This window comes from Lonchura striata, chromosome 9, assembly GCF_050655825.1.
Source record: "Lonchura striata isolate lonStrDom1 chromosome 9, ASM5065582v1, whole genome shotgun sequence".
Classification (NCBI taxonomy): Eukaryota; Metazoa; Chordata; class Aves; order Passeriformes; family Estrildidae; genus Lonchura; species Lonchura striata.
Window position 1 is genome coordinate 22,591,249 of NC_140711.1, and position 11,114 is coordinate 22,602,362.

Consider the following 11,114-nt stretch of genomic DNA (forward strand, 5'->3'; position numbering starts at 1 on the left):
ATGCCTCCAGCCTTGGTTCCTGCTATGTCCACCCTGGCACAGACTCCCCAGCCCCTTCCCCAAGGGTCAGACACCCTCCTGCCCATGCAGCACCCACAGCACAGCACTGGTGCTCACCCTGATGATGCCCCTCGGGGACCCACATGAAACCTCCCGATGCAGGGGCCAAGTGTGCCCAGGGTCACTGGTCAGTGGTGGGTGCCATCCCTGGGTGCACCCACTGGTGCTTGGGCATCAGTGGGTACCCTGGGGACCCTGCCGTGGGGACTCTGCCACTCCAAGCAGCACCACAGGGACTGCTGAGCAGCAGGGAAGGGACGGATGCTCCACGTGCCCAGCAGTGCCTGGGCTGCGGTGCCCAGGCTCAGGGTGATGGGCTGACACCCGTGGGGCCAGCAAGGCCAGCTGTGCCTGCCCATCTCCCCTTCCCTGCACGTGGGGGTGCTGGAAGAGAGGGGTTGGAGCAGCTCTCTGGTGCCGGTACCCTTCCCCCTCGGCACCTGGCACCATCCATCTCACGCTCCCTCCGGCAGCCGGACATCCGCTCAGCCAGGCCAGGAAGGGAAGCAGCCAGGGCCTGGCACGGCGTGAGGGCACCGCGGGCACGGCATGGGGAACCTGCTGCAGCAGCTGGCCCTGCTCGGGGCACTGATGCTGTCGGGTGAGCAGGGTCTGGGTCATGGGGTGCCCTGCTGCTCTGCTGCATGGGGTGCCCATGGGGTTATGAGGTTGGTGGGGGATGATGGTGGCAGGGTCCAAACTGGGCACCAGGGTCTCCAGGGCTGCATTTTGGGTATTACCTGGCAGAGTCGGCTCACTGCGTGTCCTTTGTGCTTCCTTCCTGGCTGTGCCACCCAGAGCCATGTCCCTACCTGGGCTGTGTGCTGTCAGTGCACAGTGTGACTGTATCCATGTGTCCCTGTGAGTGTCTGTCTGTGCCGAATCTGTGACCATGTGTCCCTGCACGCACTGGGTCCATGTCCATGAGTCCACATGTGTTCTGTGTGTACAGCCACCTACATGCACAGTTCCACCATGTCTGTATCCAAATATCTCATGCCTGCGTCCCTCTCTTTGCTGGGTTTGTATCTGTGTGTCCCTCTGTGCCTGTGCCCATGTCCTTGTCCCGTGACCATGTGTGACCATGTTCTCCCATGTGTCTGTCATTCCTGCGTGTCCATGTCTGTTCTCCTGTGCAGTGCAGACATGCAGTGTCCTGGCCTGTTCCTCTCCTCTCTATTCTTATACCACCTTGCCCTTGACGAGCATCCTAGGGGGTGGCACTGGGCCCAGTAACCCCTGAGCCCCCTGGTTTGCCTGACCCCACACCCCCAGGTGGGCTCTGTGTGAACCATGAGGAGCGGCTCATCCACCACCTGTTCGAGGAGAAGGGCTATGACAAAGAGCTGCGCCCTGTGGTCTCCCCCGATGAGGTTGTGGACGTCTATCTGGCCCTCACCCTCTCCAACCTAATCTCACTGGTGAGTCCCAGTGGGAGGGCCCACTGTGGGGTGTCCCCCAACCATGCCTCCCCCCTAGGGCTGGTTGTGTGGGGGGGAGCCCTGAGGCTGCTGTCCCAACCCTGGCTGGCAGGGGTTGGGGGTCCTGGGCTGGGGGGGCACCCTGGCCTCTCACTGTCCCATGTTGCTGTTTTCAGAAAGAGGTGGACGAGACGCTCACCACCAACGTATGGCTCGAGCATGTGAGTAGGGACAGGTGTCACAGCATCAGCTGTGCCACCATGGGCTGGGCCAACATGGTGAGAGAGTGACCTGAGGATCCTCCCCTCCAGGGCTGGACTGATTACCGCCTGCAGTGGAACAAGTCTGAGTTTGGGGGTGTTGAGGTGCTCCGCCTGCCACCAGACATGCTGTGGCTGCCAGAGATAGTCCTGGAGAACAAGTGAGCTGTGCCTTAATTTCCCCTCCCAATCCTTCTGAGCTGTTCCCAGTGCATGTCCAGGACTCCCCTGGCCCCTTCCCAGCCGTGCCGTAACCTTGTCTCCCTCCTGGCCCAGCAATGATGGGCTCTTCGAGGTTGCCTACTACTGCAACGTCCTCATCTACGACACGGGCTATGTCTACTGGCTGCCACCTGCCATCTTCCGCAGCACCTGCCTCATCAACGTGGACTTCTTCCCCTTCGACTGGCAGAACTGCTCCCTCAGATTCAGGTGCTGGGTGCCTGGGTCAGGGCAGCAGTGTGGTCATGTCATGCCTGGGTGCCTGCTTCTGCCAGCACCTCCCCTTGCTGTGGAGGTGCAGCAAGATGAGGGTCTGTAGGTGACTTGGTGGCCTAAGTCCATCATGCTGGAGGTCAGGGTGGGCTGGGTGGTGGGTACCCAGCAGTCCCTCACTGTCTGATTCCCTGGCTGTGGTCCAGGTCGCTGGCATACAGTGCCCTGGAGATCAACATACACTTGAAGACGGACAGTGACCCCGACACAGGGAGGTCTTATCCAGTGGAGTGGATCATCATTGACCCCGAAGGCTTCACAGGTAATGCTGGTGCTCTCTGTCATGTTCTGTGGCAGTGGGATGCCCTGTAAAGGTTGGGGGCGGGAGGGGACATTCTGGAGTGGGGGCACGCTGCCATGGAGAAACTTCATTACCTGGAGCTTTGGCATCCTGGTACTCATTCCACCTTGGAATGCTATCCACACCCTGAGCAGGGACACTGGTGCTAGTGGACCTGGTGATGATGGCCATGGCAGGTGTCCCCCATGCCTTGTGCTGTCCCCTGTGCCCTGGCAGAGAATGGGGAATGGGAAATCATCCACCGCCCAGCCCGCAAGAACATCTACCCTGACATTCCCCTGGACACCAGTGAGCACCAGGACATCACATTCTACCTCATCATCAAGCGCAAGCCGCTCTTCTATGTCATCAACATCGTCATACCCTGCATCCTCATCGCCTTCATGGTCATCCTCGTCTTCTACCTGCCCGCCGACAGTGAGTGAGCCCTGTGGTATGTGTGCCAGCAATGGGAGTCACATCCACGGGCACCTCTGTGTCCCACACCTGCACCAGGCAACACCCCAATGCCCAACATGAGTACATCCTAGAATTGGAATATCCCCATGTAGAACACTATCACCCCAGCCAGGCATCCTGGCAGAGGTGCACTTGGGTCCAGGATATCCCATGCGGGACCCCAGGGTACTTCCATAAGAGAAAACTCCTTATGGAGCACTGTATCACGGGACACTGGAAGGGCAACCCTGGCACTGGGGGCTCCGCTAGAAGTACCTGAGGCAAGGTTTGCCCTGAGCTCACCTGTTCTCCAGGTGGTGAGAAGATGACCCTGGTAATCTCAGTGCTCCTGGCCCAGTCTGTCTTCCTCCTGCTGATCTCCCAGCGCCTGCCTGCCACTTCCCACGCCATCCCCCTCATCGGCAAGTGAGTCCTGGGCACCACTGAGTGCAGTGGGGACATTGTGGAGTCCCTTAGTGCCGCAGGGCAGCTCTGCCTGTGCCCAGTCCCTGTGGCAATGCCAGTTCCAAGACCATGCTCTCTGCCAGGTATCTGCTTTTTATTATGCTTCTGGTGACAGCTGTTGTGATCATCTCCGTCGTGGTCCTCAACTTCCACTTCCGCACGCCCAGCACGCACATCATGTCTGACTGGGTCAGAGAGGTGAGCGAGGTGTGGGCTGGGGTGGGTGCACTGGTGGGTACGAGGGTCACACTGTACCCCGCAGAGGGCACGGGACAGCAGAGCCCTGGCATTGCATCTGTGCCAGATGGAGTTTGTGGGCAGAAAGTGGGGACAAGGTAGCAACACACTGGGGAGGTGGCCAAGGGACGTGACACTCCCTCTTGTGTCCCAGGTCTTCCTGGAGAGCCTGCCCCGGCTGCTGGGCATGACACAGCCGACCGAGAGCCCGGCGGGCGCCCCGTGCATCCGGCGCTGCAGCTCGGCCGGCTACATCGCCAAGGCAGAGGAATACTTCAGCGTCAAGTCCCGCAGCGAGCTCATGTTCGAGAAGCAGTCGGAGCGGCACGGGCTGACCAGCCGCATCACCCCTGCCCGTGAGCCACGGCCCCTCCGCGGGGCAGAGGGAAGGGTGGTGGGGCTGGGGTCTCAGGGGTTGGCAGCCCTTCGGAGCCCATCTCACCACCCTCTCTGATCCCCAGGCTTCGTGCCGGTGGGCGTGGACTCAGGCGAGGAGCAGCCCTACGAGCACATCAAACCCGCCATTGACAATGCCAACTACATTGTCAAGCACATGAGGGATGAAAACAGCTACAATGAGGTAGGGCCACGGGCCCTGGGAGGGCAGGGGGAGCTCCCTGTGCCCACTGTGCCGCCACACTGCCTGGCTCCTGGTTCTCTCCACAGGAGATTGACAACTGGAACCGTGTGGCCCGGACCCTGGACCGCCTGTGCTTCTTCCTCATCACCCCCATGCTGGTGGTGGGCACCCTCTGGATCTTCCTCATGGGCATCTACAACCACCCACCGCCACTGCCCTTTGCTGGTGACCCCTATGACTACCGGGAGGAGAACAAGCGCTTCATCTAGGGGGCTGTGGGGATCCCATGCGTCAGCCTCTCTCCCACCTGTCTTGGTTTGGGAAAATAAAGCTTCTTGACATGGGGCACTGAACTGGTGGCTGCCCTCAGTGCGCCCCAATAGGGAACGATGCCCATCCTGAACACTGTGTGTGTCCTGGGAAGGGTGATGCCCACCCAGGGAATGGGTGTTGTTGGAGGTCCTGAGTGTGGTGGACCCCAACTGTGGCCAGAAGGGGTGTGGTGGTAGTGACCTTGCTACTTCTGTGGGCTGGGCACTTGGGGCAGGATGGGCTGGGGAAGGAGTTGGCCCCCCCAGTGTGGCACCATCCCCTGCAGACCCACTGCAGCTGGCAGAGATGCCATCAGTGCCCACATTTCTCCCCTGCCCCCATGATCCCCCAGTGCATGTCCCCCCAGCATGCTCCATCCCGCAGTGCCAGGCAGGGGGCCCGGAGAGGTGTCTCCTTCCCCAGCTCAGCAGCGGCATGCCAGGGCTCTGGTTTCAGGGGACACCTCTGACATCCCCCCACCGGCAGTGGCCCAGGACAGCTGTCACATCCTCTCCACTGAGCCAGGAATCTCACCACACCCCCACACCCCCATCCCCCCTTCCCGTGACCCTCCTACGGAGGGGCTGGAAGAATTTGAACCCCCGGGCGGGGGCACGGCTCCCCAGGCTGATGTGATGGGACTTGCCTGCCCCTTCCCTACCCTGTATTCTGGGGGCAGCTACCGCCATGGCAGGGACAGGATGTGCTGGCAGAGGGGCACCCATTCCCATAACCTGCAAAGAGATGCACCCCTTTATGTGAGACACGGGGAACACAAGACACAGAGCTCATTTTGCCCCTTGCCCCAGTCCCAACCTCTCCGGCACAAAATGCCAGAGGAGCTTCCCAGCAAACCGCATCGCCGCACCAGCGGGGGCAGCGGGTGTCACGCGTCCCCCCCGGGCCGCGGCTGCCGGGAGCAGCTGACGGTGGCAGGGGACAGCTGTCCTGTCCCAGCGGCGCCCGGCCCAGAACACGTCGGCGCAGCGGCCGAGCGGAGCCCCGGCCCCTGCGCCCACGGCACCGCCATGCGTGGCCACGGCTTCCTCCTCGTCCTCTGCACGCTGGCAGGTAAGGTCTGCCCGGCCAGGGAGAGGCCTGGAGGGCACCGGACCACCCCCCACCTTCGCACCCGGGGGTTTGTCACCGCTGGGAGTGCCGGGCACGCCGCACCGGGCTGTCCCTGCGCTGGCAGCGCTGCCCCGCGCCCTGCCCGCAGCGGTGCCGGCTGAGCTGGCGGCCGTGCCGGGGTCGCAGCCCCGCCCGCCCGCCGGGCACCGCGGGGCTCTCGGATCGTGGAGCAGAGCGCACACCCGCAGCAACACACGCCTGGGCATCCCTTTCCCATTTCCCTGGGCACCCTGCGCCTCCCCCTTCAATATATCAGGGGGGCATCAGTGACCCCACTGCCTTCCCCCCGGGGTGTCACATGGCGTGTGCCCTCCCAGGTGTGAGCTGCAGGAACCAGGAGGAAAAGCTGTTCCAGGACCTCATGTCCAACTACAATCGACATCTGCGCCCGGCCCGGGGGGATGAGATCATCGATGTCTCCCTCAAGCTCACCCTCACCAACCTCATCTCCCTGGTGAGAGACCCTCCCAGGTACCTCCAGTGGGACAGAATTTGCCCCCACTTGTGGGGCAGAAGGCAGAGCACTAAAAGCTGTCTCCCTCATTCCTTCCCTGCTAGAATGAACGGGAGGAGACCCTCACCACCAACGTCTGGATCGAGATGGTGAGATCCCTCCCCTCTAGGCAGGATCATGCCCAGCTATGTTTGCATATCAGGGTGGCACCCCATGAGGGGCTGGCACTGCAAGCTGCACCCTCTCTTGTGGGAACCTCCAAATGAGCCCATTTTGTGGGCAGCATAGCACAGCCAGCTCACAATCTCTTTCATCCTCATCTCCTCATCTCTCCTTCTCCCAGCAATGGTCTGATTATCGCCTGAGCTGGGACCCCAAGAAATATGACAACATCCAGCTGCTGCGGGTGCCCTCCACCATGGTCTGGCTGCCGGACATCGTCCTGGAGAACAAGTAGGTGACAGGGCAATGGGGACACATCCCCACATAGTGCTGGCAGCTGCACCTCAGGCGTAGTTTGGGGCTGAGCCCGTCCTTTTTCCTCCCAGCATTGATGGGACATTTGAAATCACCCTCTACACCAACGTGCTGGTGTCCCCTGATGGCAGCATCTACTGGCTGCCCCCTGCCATCTACCGCAGCGTCTGTGTCATCCACGTCACCTACTTCCCCTTCGACTGGCAGAACTGCACCATGGTCTTCCAGTGAGTATGGGCACCATGGCAGCTCCTCCTGGGACACAGGGATTAGCATGGGATGCCCACCTTTGCTCCTGGGGAGATAAGTGCCACCTGCCTATTTCCTGCCACTTAGCAGGAGGCACCACAGACAAGCCAGGCACCCCAATGAAGAGCTGGAGGTGACCAGCATGGCCTGGTGCCACGTTGGCACCCTTTGCCCATCCAGCTTCCTCCATGCCAGCCTGTAGCACCACCTCATCTCCCCCCAGGTCCCAGACATACAGTGCTAATGAAATCAACCTGCTGCTGACAGTGGAGGATGGCCAGACTGTGGAGTGGATCTCCATTGACCCCGAGGCTTTCACAGGTAACACTGCAGCCACAGCCATGGCACAAGGGTGTCCCACCACAAGGGACATCCAGCAGGTCTGCTGCTACACTGCTGGCTGCCAAAAGCAGGGCTGCAGGGACTATTAGCAGCTCCCACCATTACATGGGCACTTAAGTTATTAGTGGAAGTAGGAGTGTGGGAGAGATTTGTTTTTCTAACCCCCCGGCTCGAGGTTCTTGCAGCCTGGCAGCTGCTGCCGGAGAGCACCGCTCCTGCAAGCTTGATTGATGCTGGGAATGTAGCTGTCATGGCCAAACAATGACGTTTTCCATCACATTTTAATTGCATATTGAAGGAACAAAATGCTTTTTGGGCAGCGAGATTTATTTTTTCATTACCGGCCTGAGTTGTGATCTTGACTGGGGAAAAATCTATCGCTGCTGCGGAGAGCACGAGAGAGCGGTGCGCTGTCACCCAGTGTCATGCTTGGCTTCCCTCCATGGCACTGTGAAATGGGGAGATGGGGGATTCCAGCCTCACAGCTGTAGCCCTGGGAGATCCCAAGGGGTTAAAGGCCCCGTATGTGCCCAGCTGCCCCATGCAACTGCTTTTTGGGGTATTTTGCCCAGGCACGGGGGCACGTTTCACAGTCCTCCTCTCCCTCACACAAGTGGCTCTAGCACTGTGCACAGCCTGGGTGTTCTGTGGTGCCCTTGCCAATCACCAGTCCTCCCCTTCCTCCCTGGACTGGGGGGCTGGAGGCCCAGCACCCCCGTGGGATAGTGGGACTCACCTGGCACCATCACGATGCAGAGAATGGTGAATGGGCCATCAAGCACCGCCCCGCTCGGAAGATCATCAACTCGGAGCACTTCACCCCAGATGACATCCAGTACCAGCAGGTCATCTTCTACCTCATCATCCAGCGCAAGCCACTCTTCTACATCATCAACATCATTGTGCCCTGTGTCCTCATCTCTGCCATGGCTGTGCTCGTCTACTTCCTGCCCGCCAAAGGTACAGTGGGACCGTGCCACTGCAGGCATGGGGATGTGCAAGGGGACAGCAGCTCTCTAGGAAGGGCTCCTTGTCCCCTCTGTGCATGGGACCATCAGAATCATCTCTCATCCACTCCTGTAGTATTTGGATTGATGGGAGTGTGTAAATTTCTAGGAATCCCATAGTTAATGCCTCAAGGCAAGACTTGTCTAATTCAACTTTTGGGTGGGGGCTTTTTGCCTAAGGAGGGCAATGCCCACTGCACTGCCCAGTGCCAAACTCTGCCTTTCCCCCTCCCTGGCAGCGGGTGGGCAGAAATGCACAGTCTCCATCAATGTTCTCCTGGCCCAGACTGTCTTCCTCTTCCTCATTGCCCAGAAGGTGCCTGAGACCTCCCAGGCTGTGCCTCTCATCGGAAAGTAAGTGCCTCATTGGGATTGGGGTGCCAGCCCTCTTGTCACACTGTGCCAGCGGCGTCTCAGGTGCTGTGGAGCAGAGAGTGCCCAGGGACAGGACCTTGGTATAGAAATAACCTTCAGCCCAGATGGGGCTGACACAGGGCTACCACTTGCCCATGTTTCACTGCCTGTCACGAGCTTCCACCAGCAGGAGGGCACAGAGAAGGACCCTGCACGACCACAGCTTGTGACCCAGCAGCCCTACTGAGGCTCTGTGCCCCCTCCCCAGATACCTGACCTTCCTCATGGTGGTGACAGTGGTGATTGTGGTGAATGCTGTCATTGTCCTCAACGTCTCCCTGAGAACGCCCAACACTCACTCCATGTCCCAGAGAGTGCGCCAGGTACCTGCCATCATCCCCCTACCCTTTATACAGGGGGAATGGGATGGGTATTTGGGGATCAAGGCCATGTCCCTTGCAGAGTAAGGTGGCAGGCATGCCTTCCTCTGAGTGCAAGTCCTGGCACAAAGAGAGGGCCTAGATGTCCCCAGTGGACCAGGTTGTGCCACCAAGCCACTCCCAACACCGGGGAACAGCAGGTGCCAACATCCCAATAGCACCATGCTCCAAGCAATGCCAGGGAAACCAATCACATCCATTGGGTGCTCTGGGCGGTCTGAGGGGGACAGATCCCCACAGGTGACACTGTGCCCAGGTGTTCCTGCACCTCCTGCCTCGCTACCTGGGCATGGCCGTGCCAGAGGAGACCCCAGGGCCTCCGCGAGCCATCCGCAGACGCAGCTCCCTGGGGCTCATGGTGAAAGCTGATGAGTACATGCTCTGGAAAGCCAGGACAGAGCTGCTCTTTGAGAAGCAAAAGGAAAGAGATGGGCTGATGAAAACTGTGCTGGAGAAGATTGGTGAGTGACCCCGGGGCGTTGGCACCTCTCTGTGAAGTTGGGCTTTGTGCCAGGTGGCTGAGCGCTTGCTGGTGCCCGCTGAGCTGGCTCTGCCACTCGTAGAACGTGGTCTGGAGAGTGGCAGTACTCAGGACTTCTGCCAGAGCCTGGAGGAGGCAGGTCCTGAGATCCGCGCCTGCGTGGATGCCTGCAACTACATCGCCAATGCCACACGGGAGCAGAACGACTTCAGCAGCGTGAGTCAGGGCTGGGGGGAGAGGGATCTGCATCGGGCAGTGGGCACAGCCCTCACCCTTCTTGTGCCACTGGCAGGAGAGTGAGGAGTGGATGATGGTGGGACAGGTGATCGACCGTGTCTGCTTCTTCATCATGGCCTCTCTCTTTGTGTGTGGCACTGTTGGAATCTTTCTCGTGGCTCACTTCAACCAGGCACCTGCCCTGCCCTTCTCTGGGGACCCCAAGCAGTACCTGCCACAGTGATGCTCACAGTGCCCACCAGCCAAGTGGTGGAGATGGGGGAAGGAGGAACATGGGGTGTTCATTTCATGCTGTGCTGAATGTGGAAATAAAACCCTCAAGCCTTGCAAGCCTCCATGGCGTCTCTGCTCTGTGCCCACCCGCTCAGAGGCAGGCTGGCCACACACCTCAAAGCTGCACAGTCCTGTGGGATGAGACTCAGAGAAACTGGAGCAGAGTCAGACATCTAACGGGCCATGCAGCAGTGCTGGCAGCAAGTGCCACATCACCCCACTGCAAATTTACAAATTCCAGCCCAGGACAAATGGGAATACTGTCATCCCTGTCATGGCAGTGGGGCAGGAATCACAGCTACAGCTGCCCATTCAGGTGCAACAATGGAGCCATAGATGGGATTTGTGGCAGCTCATTCTTCCCTCAATTTACGCCCTGACAGTGGGTGTTGGGGACAGCTGAAGTGCTGTCCCTTGATCCCTAGTAAGCAGCTTGAGATGGAAAGACTGGGCCACCAAGCACTCAAACACCCTCAGAGGTGTGCGCCCTGTGGCATCCATCCAGCTGGGAGCATCAGCACAACTCCCTCCCCCACCAGCCTTCCTTGCCCTATGGGATCATCTCTGTCAAGCACAGCCCCTTCCCCCATCCTAGCAATACCACATCCTCCTGTGCCCCTCAGTGACCTCTGGGGCCGCCTGGCTTTGTCCCTGCTGGCAGGGGAGATCAGAGAGGTCAGCCTGGGAATGGTGGCAAGCAGCATCTGCTCCTCTGTGATCCAGCTCATGTCACTTGTGCCTGGTTCCAGGATGTGCACCAGCCTCACAGTCCCAGCACACGCTGCCTCTGCTGCTGCTGGGAGAAACCAGTTGGTTACTGCCCACAACTGGCCCTGGCACTGCCTGACAGGGATGAGGGCACTGTGGGCACAGATGGGGGAGGGAGGAAAACACACAGCAGCTGAGACATCACTTCTTGGGCATCTGCAGCCTGGTCATGGCCCAGAACTACTCGGGGCTCTGCCAGCTTGCTGCTGCTTTCTGCAAGGCAGCTTTTCCTGCCCTATCCCTACAAGGTGCATACTGCCCACAGCACCAACACCAGGTGAATATGGAGTCCCAGCTGGCACCTTGAAGGAGGTGGGAATGGTTGGTGCTCA

General features: G+C 59.7%; 2 protein-coding genes across 2 annotated transcripts; both read left to right on the top strand.

Moving 5' to 3' along the window:
- Window positions 1-507: 507 nt before the first annotated feature.
- Window positions 508-4,610, top strand: CHRND (cholinergic receptor nicotinic delta subunit). Its single transcript, XM_021544775.3, has 12 exons — window positions 508-661; window positions 1,336-1,481; window positions 1,658-1,702; window positions 1,793-1,902; window positions 2,018-2,173; window positions 2,383-2,498; window positions 2,754-2,954; window positions 3,290-3,401; window positions 3,524-3,638; window positions 3,832-4,033; window positions 4,139-4,257; window positions 4,344-4,610. Exons 1-12 carry the CDS (start codon window positions 610-612, stop codon window positions 4,524-4,526), a joined length of 1,557 nt encoding a protein of 518 aa, XP_021400450.1. The 5' UTR covers window positions 508-609; the 3' UTR covers window positions 4,527-4,610.
- Window positions 4,611-5,154: 544 nt separating this feature from the next.
- On the top strand, window positions 5,155-10,076 carry CHRNG (cholinergic receptor nicotinic gamma subunit). The gene is made up of 12 exons (XM_021544764.3): window positions 5,155-5,640; window positions 6,018-6,154; window positions 6,259-6,303; window positions 6,498-6,607; window positions 6,703-6,858; window positions 7,104-7,201; window positions 7,979-8,182; window positions 8,469-8,583; window positions 8,852-8,966; window positions 9,280-9,484; window positions 9,587-9,720; window positions 9,797-10,076. Exons 1-12 carry the CDS (start codon window positions 5,205-5,207, stop codon window positions 9,962-9,964), a joined length of 1,923 nt encoding a protein of 640 aa, XP_021400439.3. The 5' UTR covers window positions 5,155-5,204; the 3' UTR covers window positions 9,965-10,076.
- The last annotated feature ends 1,038 nt before the right edge of the window (window positions 10,077-11,114 follow it).

Excerpts from the sequence above, each read along its gene's own strand:
- CHRND (XM_021544775.3), top strand. The coding sequence starts at position 610 with ATGGGGAACCTGCTGCAGCAGCTGGCCCTGCTCGGGGCACTGATGCTG. Across the intron at positions 1,703-1,792 it reads CCAACGTATGGCTCGAGCAT|GGCTGGACTGATTACCGCCT; the intron begins GTGAGTAGGGAC and ends CCTCCCCTCCAG. Across the intron at positions 4,258-4,343 it reads ATGAAAACAGCTACAATGAG|GAGATTGACAACTGGAACCG; the intron begins GTAGGGCCACGG and ends TTCTCTCCACAG.
- CHRNG (XM_021544764.3), top strand. The coding sequence starts at position 5,205 with ATGGGACTTGCCTGCCCCTTCCCTACCCTGTATTCTGGGGGCAGCTAC. Across the intron at positions 6,304-6,497 it reads CCAACGTCTGGATCGAGATG|CAATGGTCTGATTATCGCCT; the intron begins GTGAGATCCCTC and ends TCCTTCTCCCAG. Across the intron at positions 8,183-8,468 it reads CTACTTCCTGCCCGCCAAAG|CGGGTGGGCAGAAATGCACA; the intron begins GTACAGTGGGAC and ends CCTCCCTGGCAG.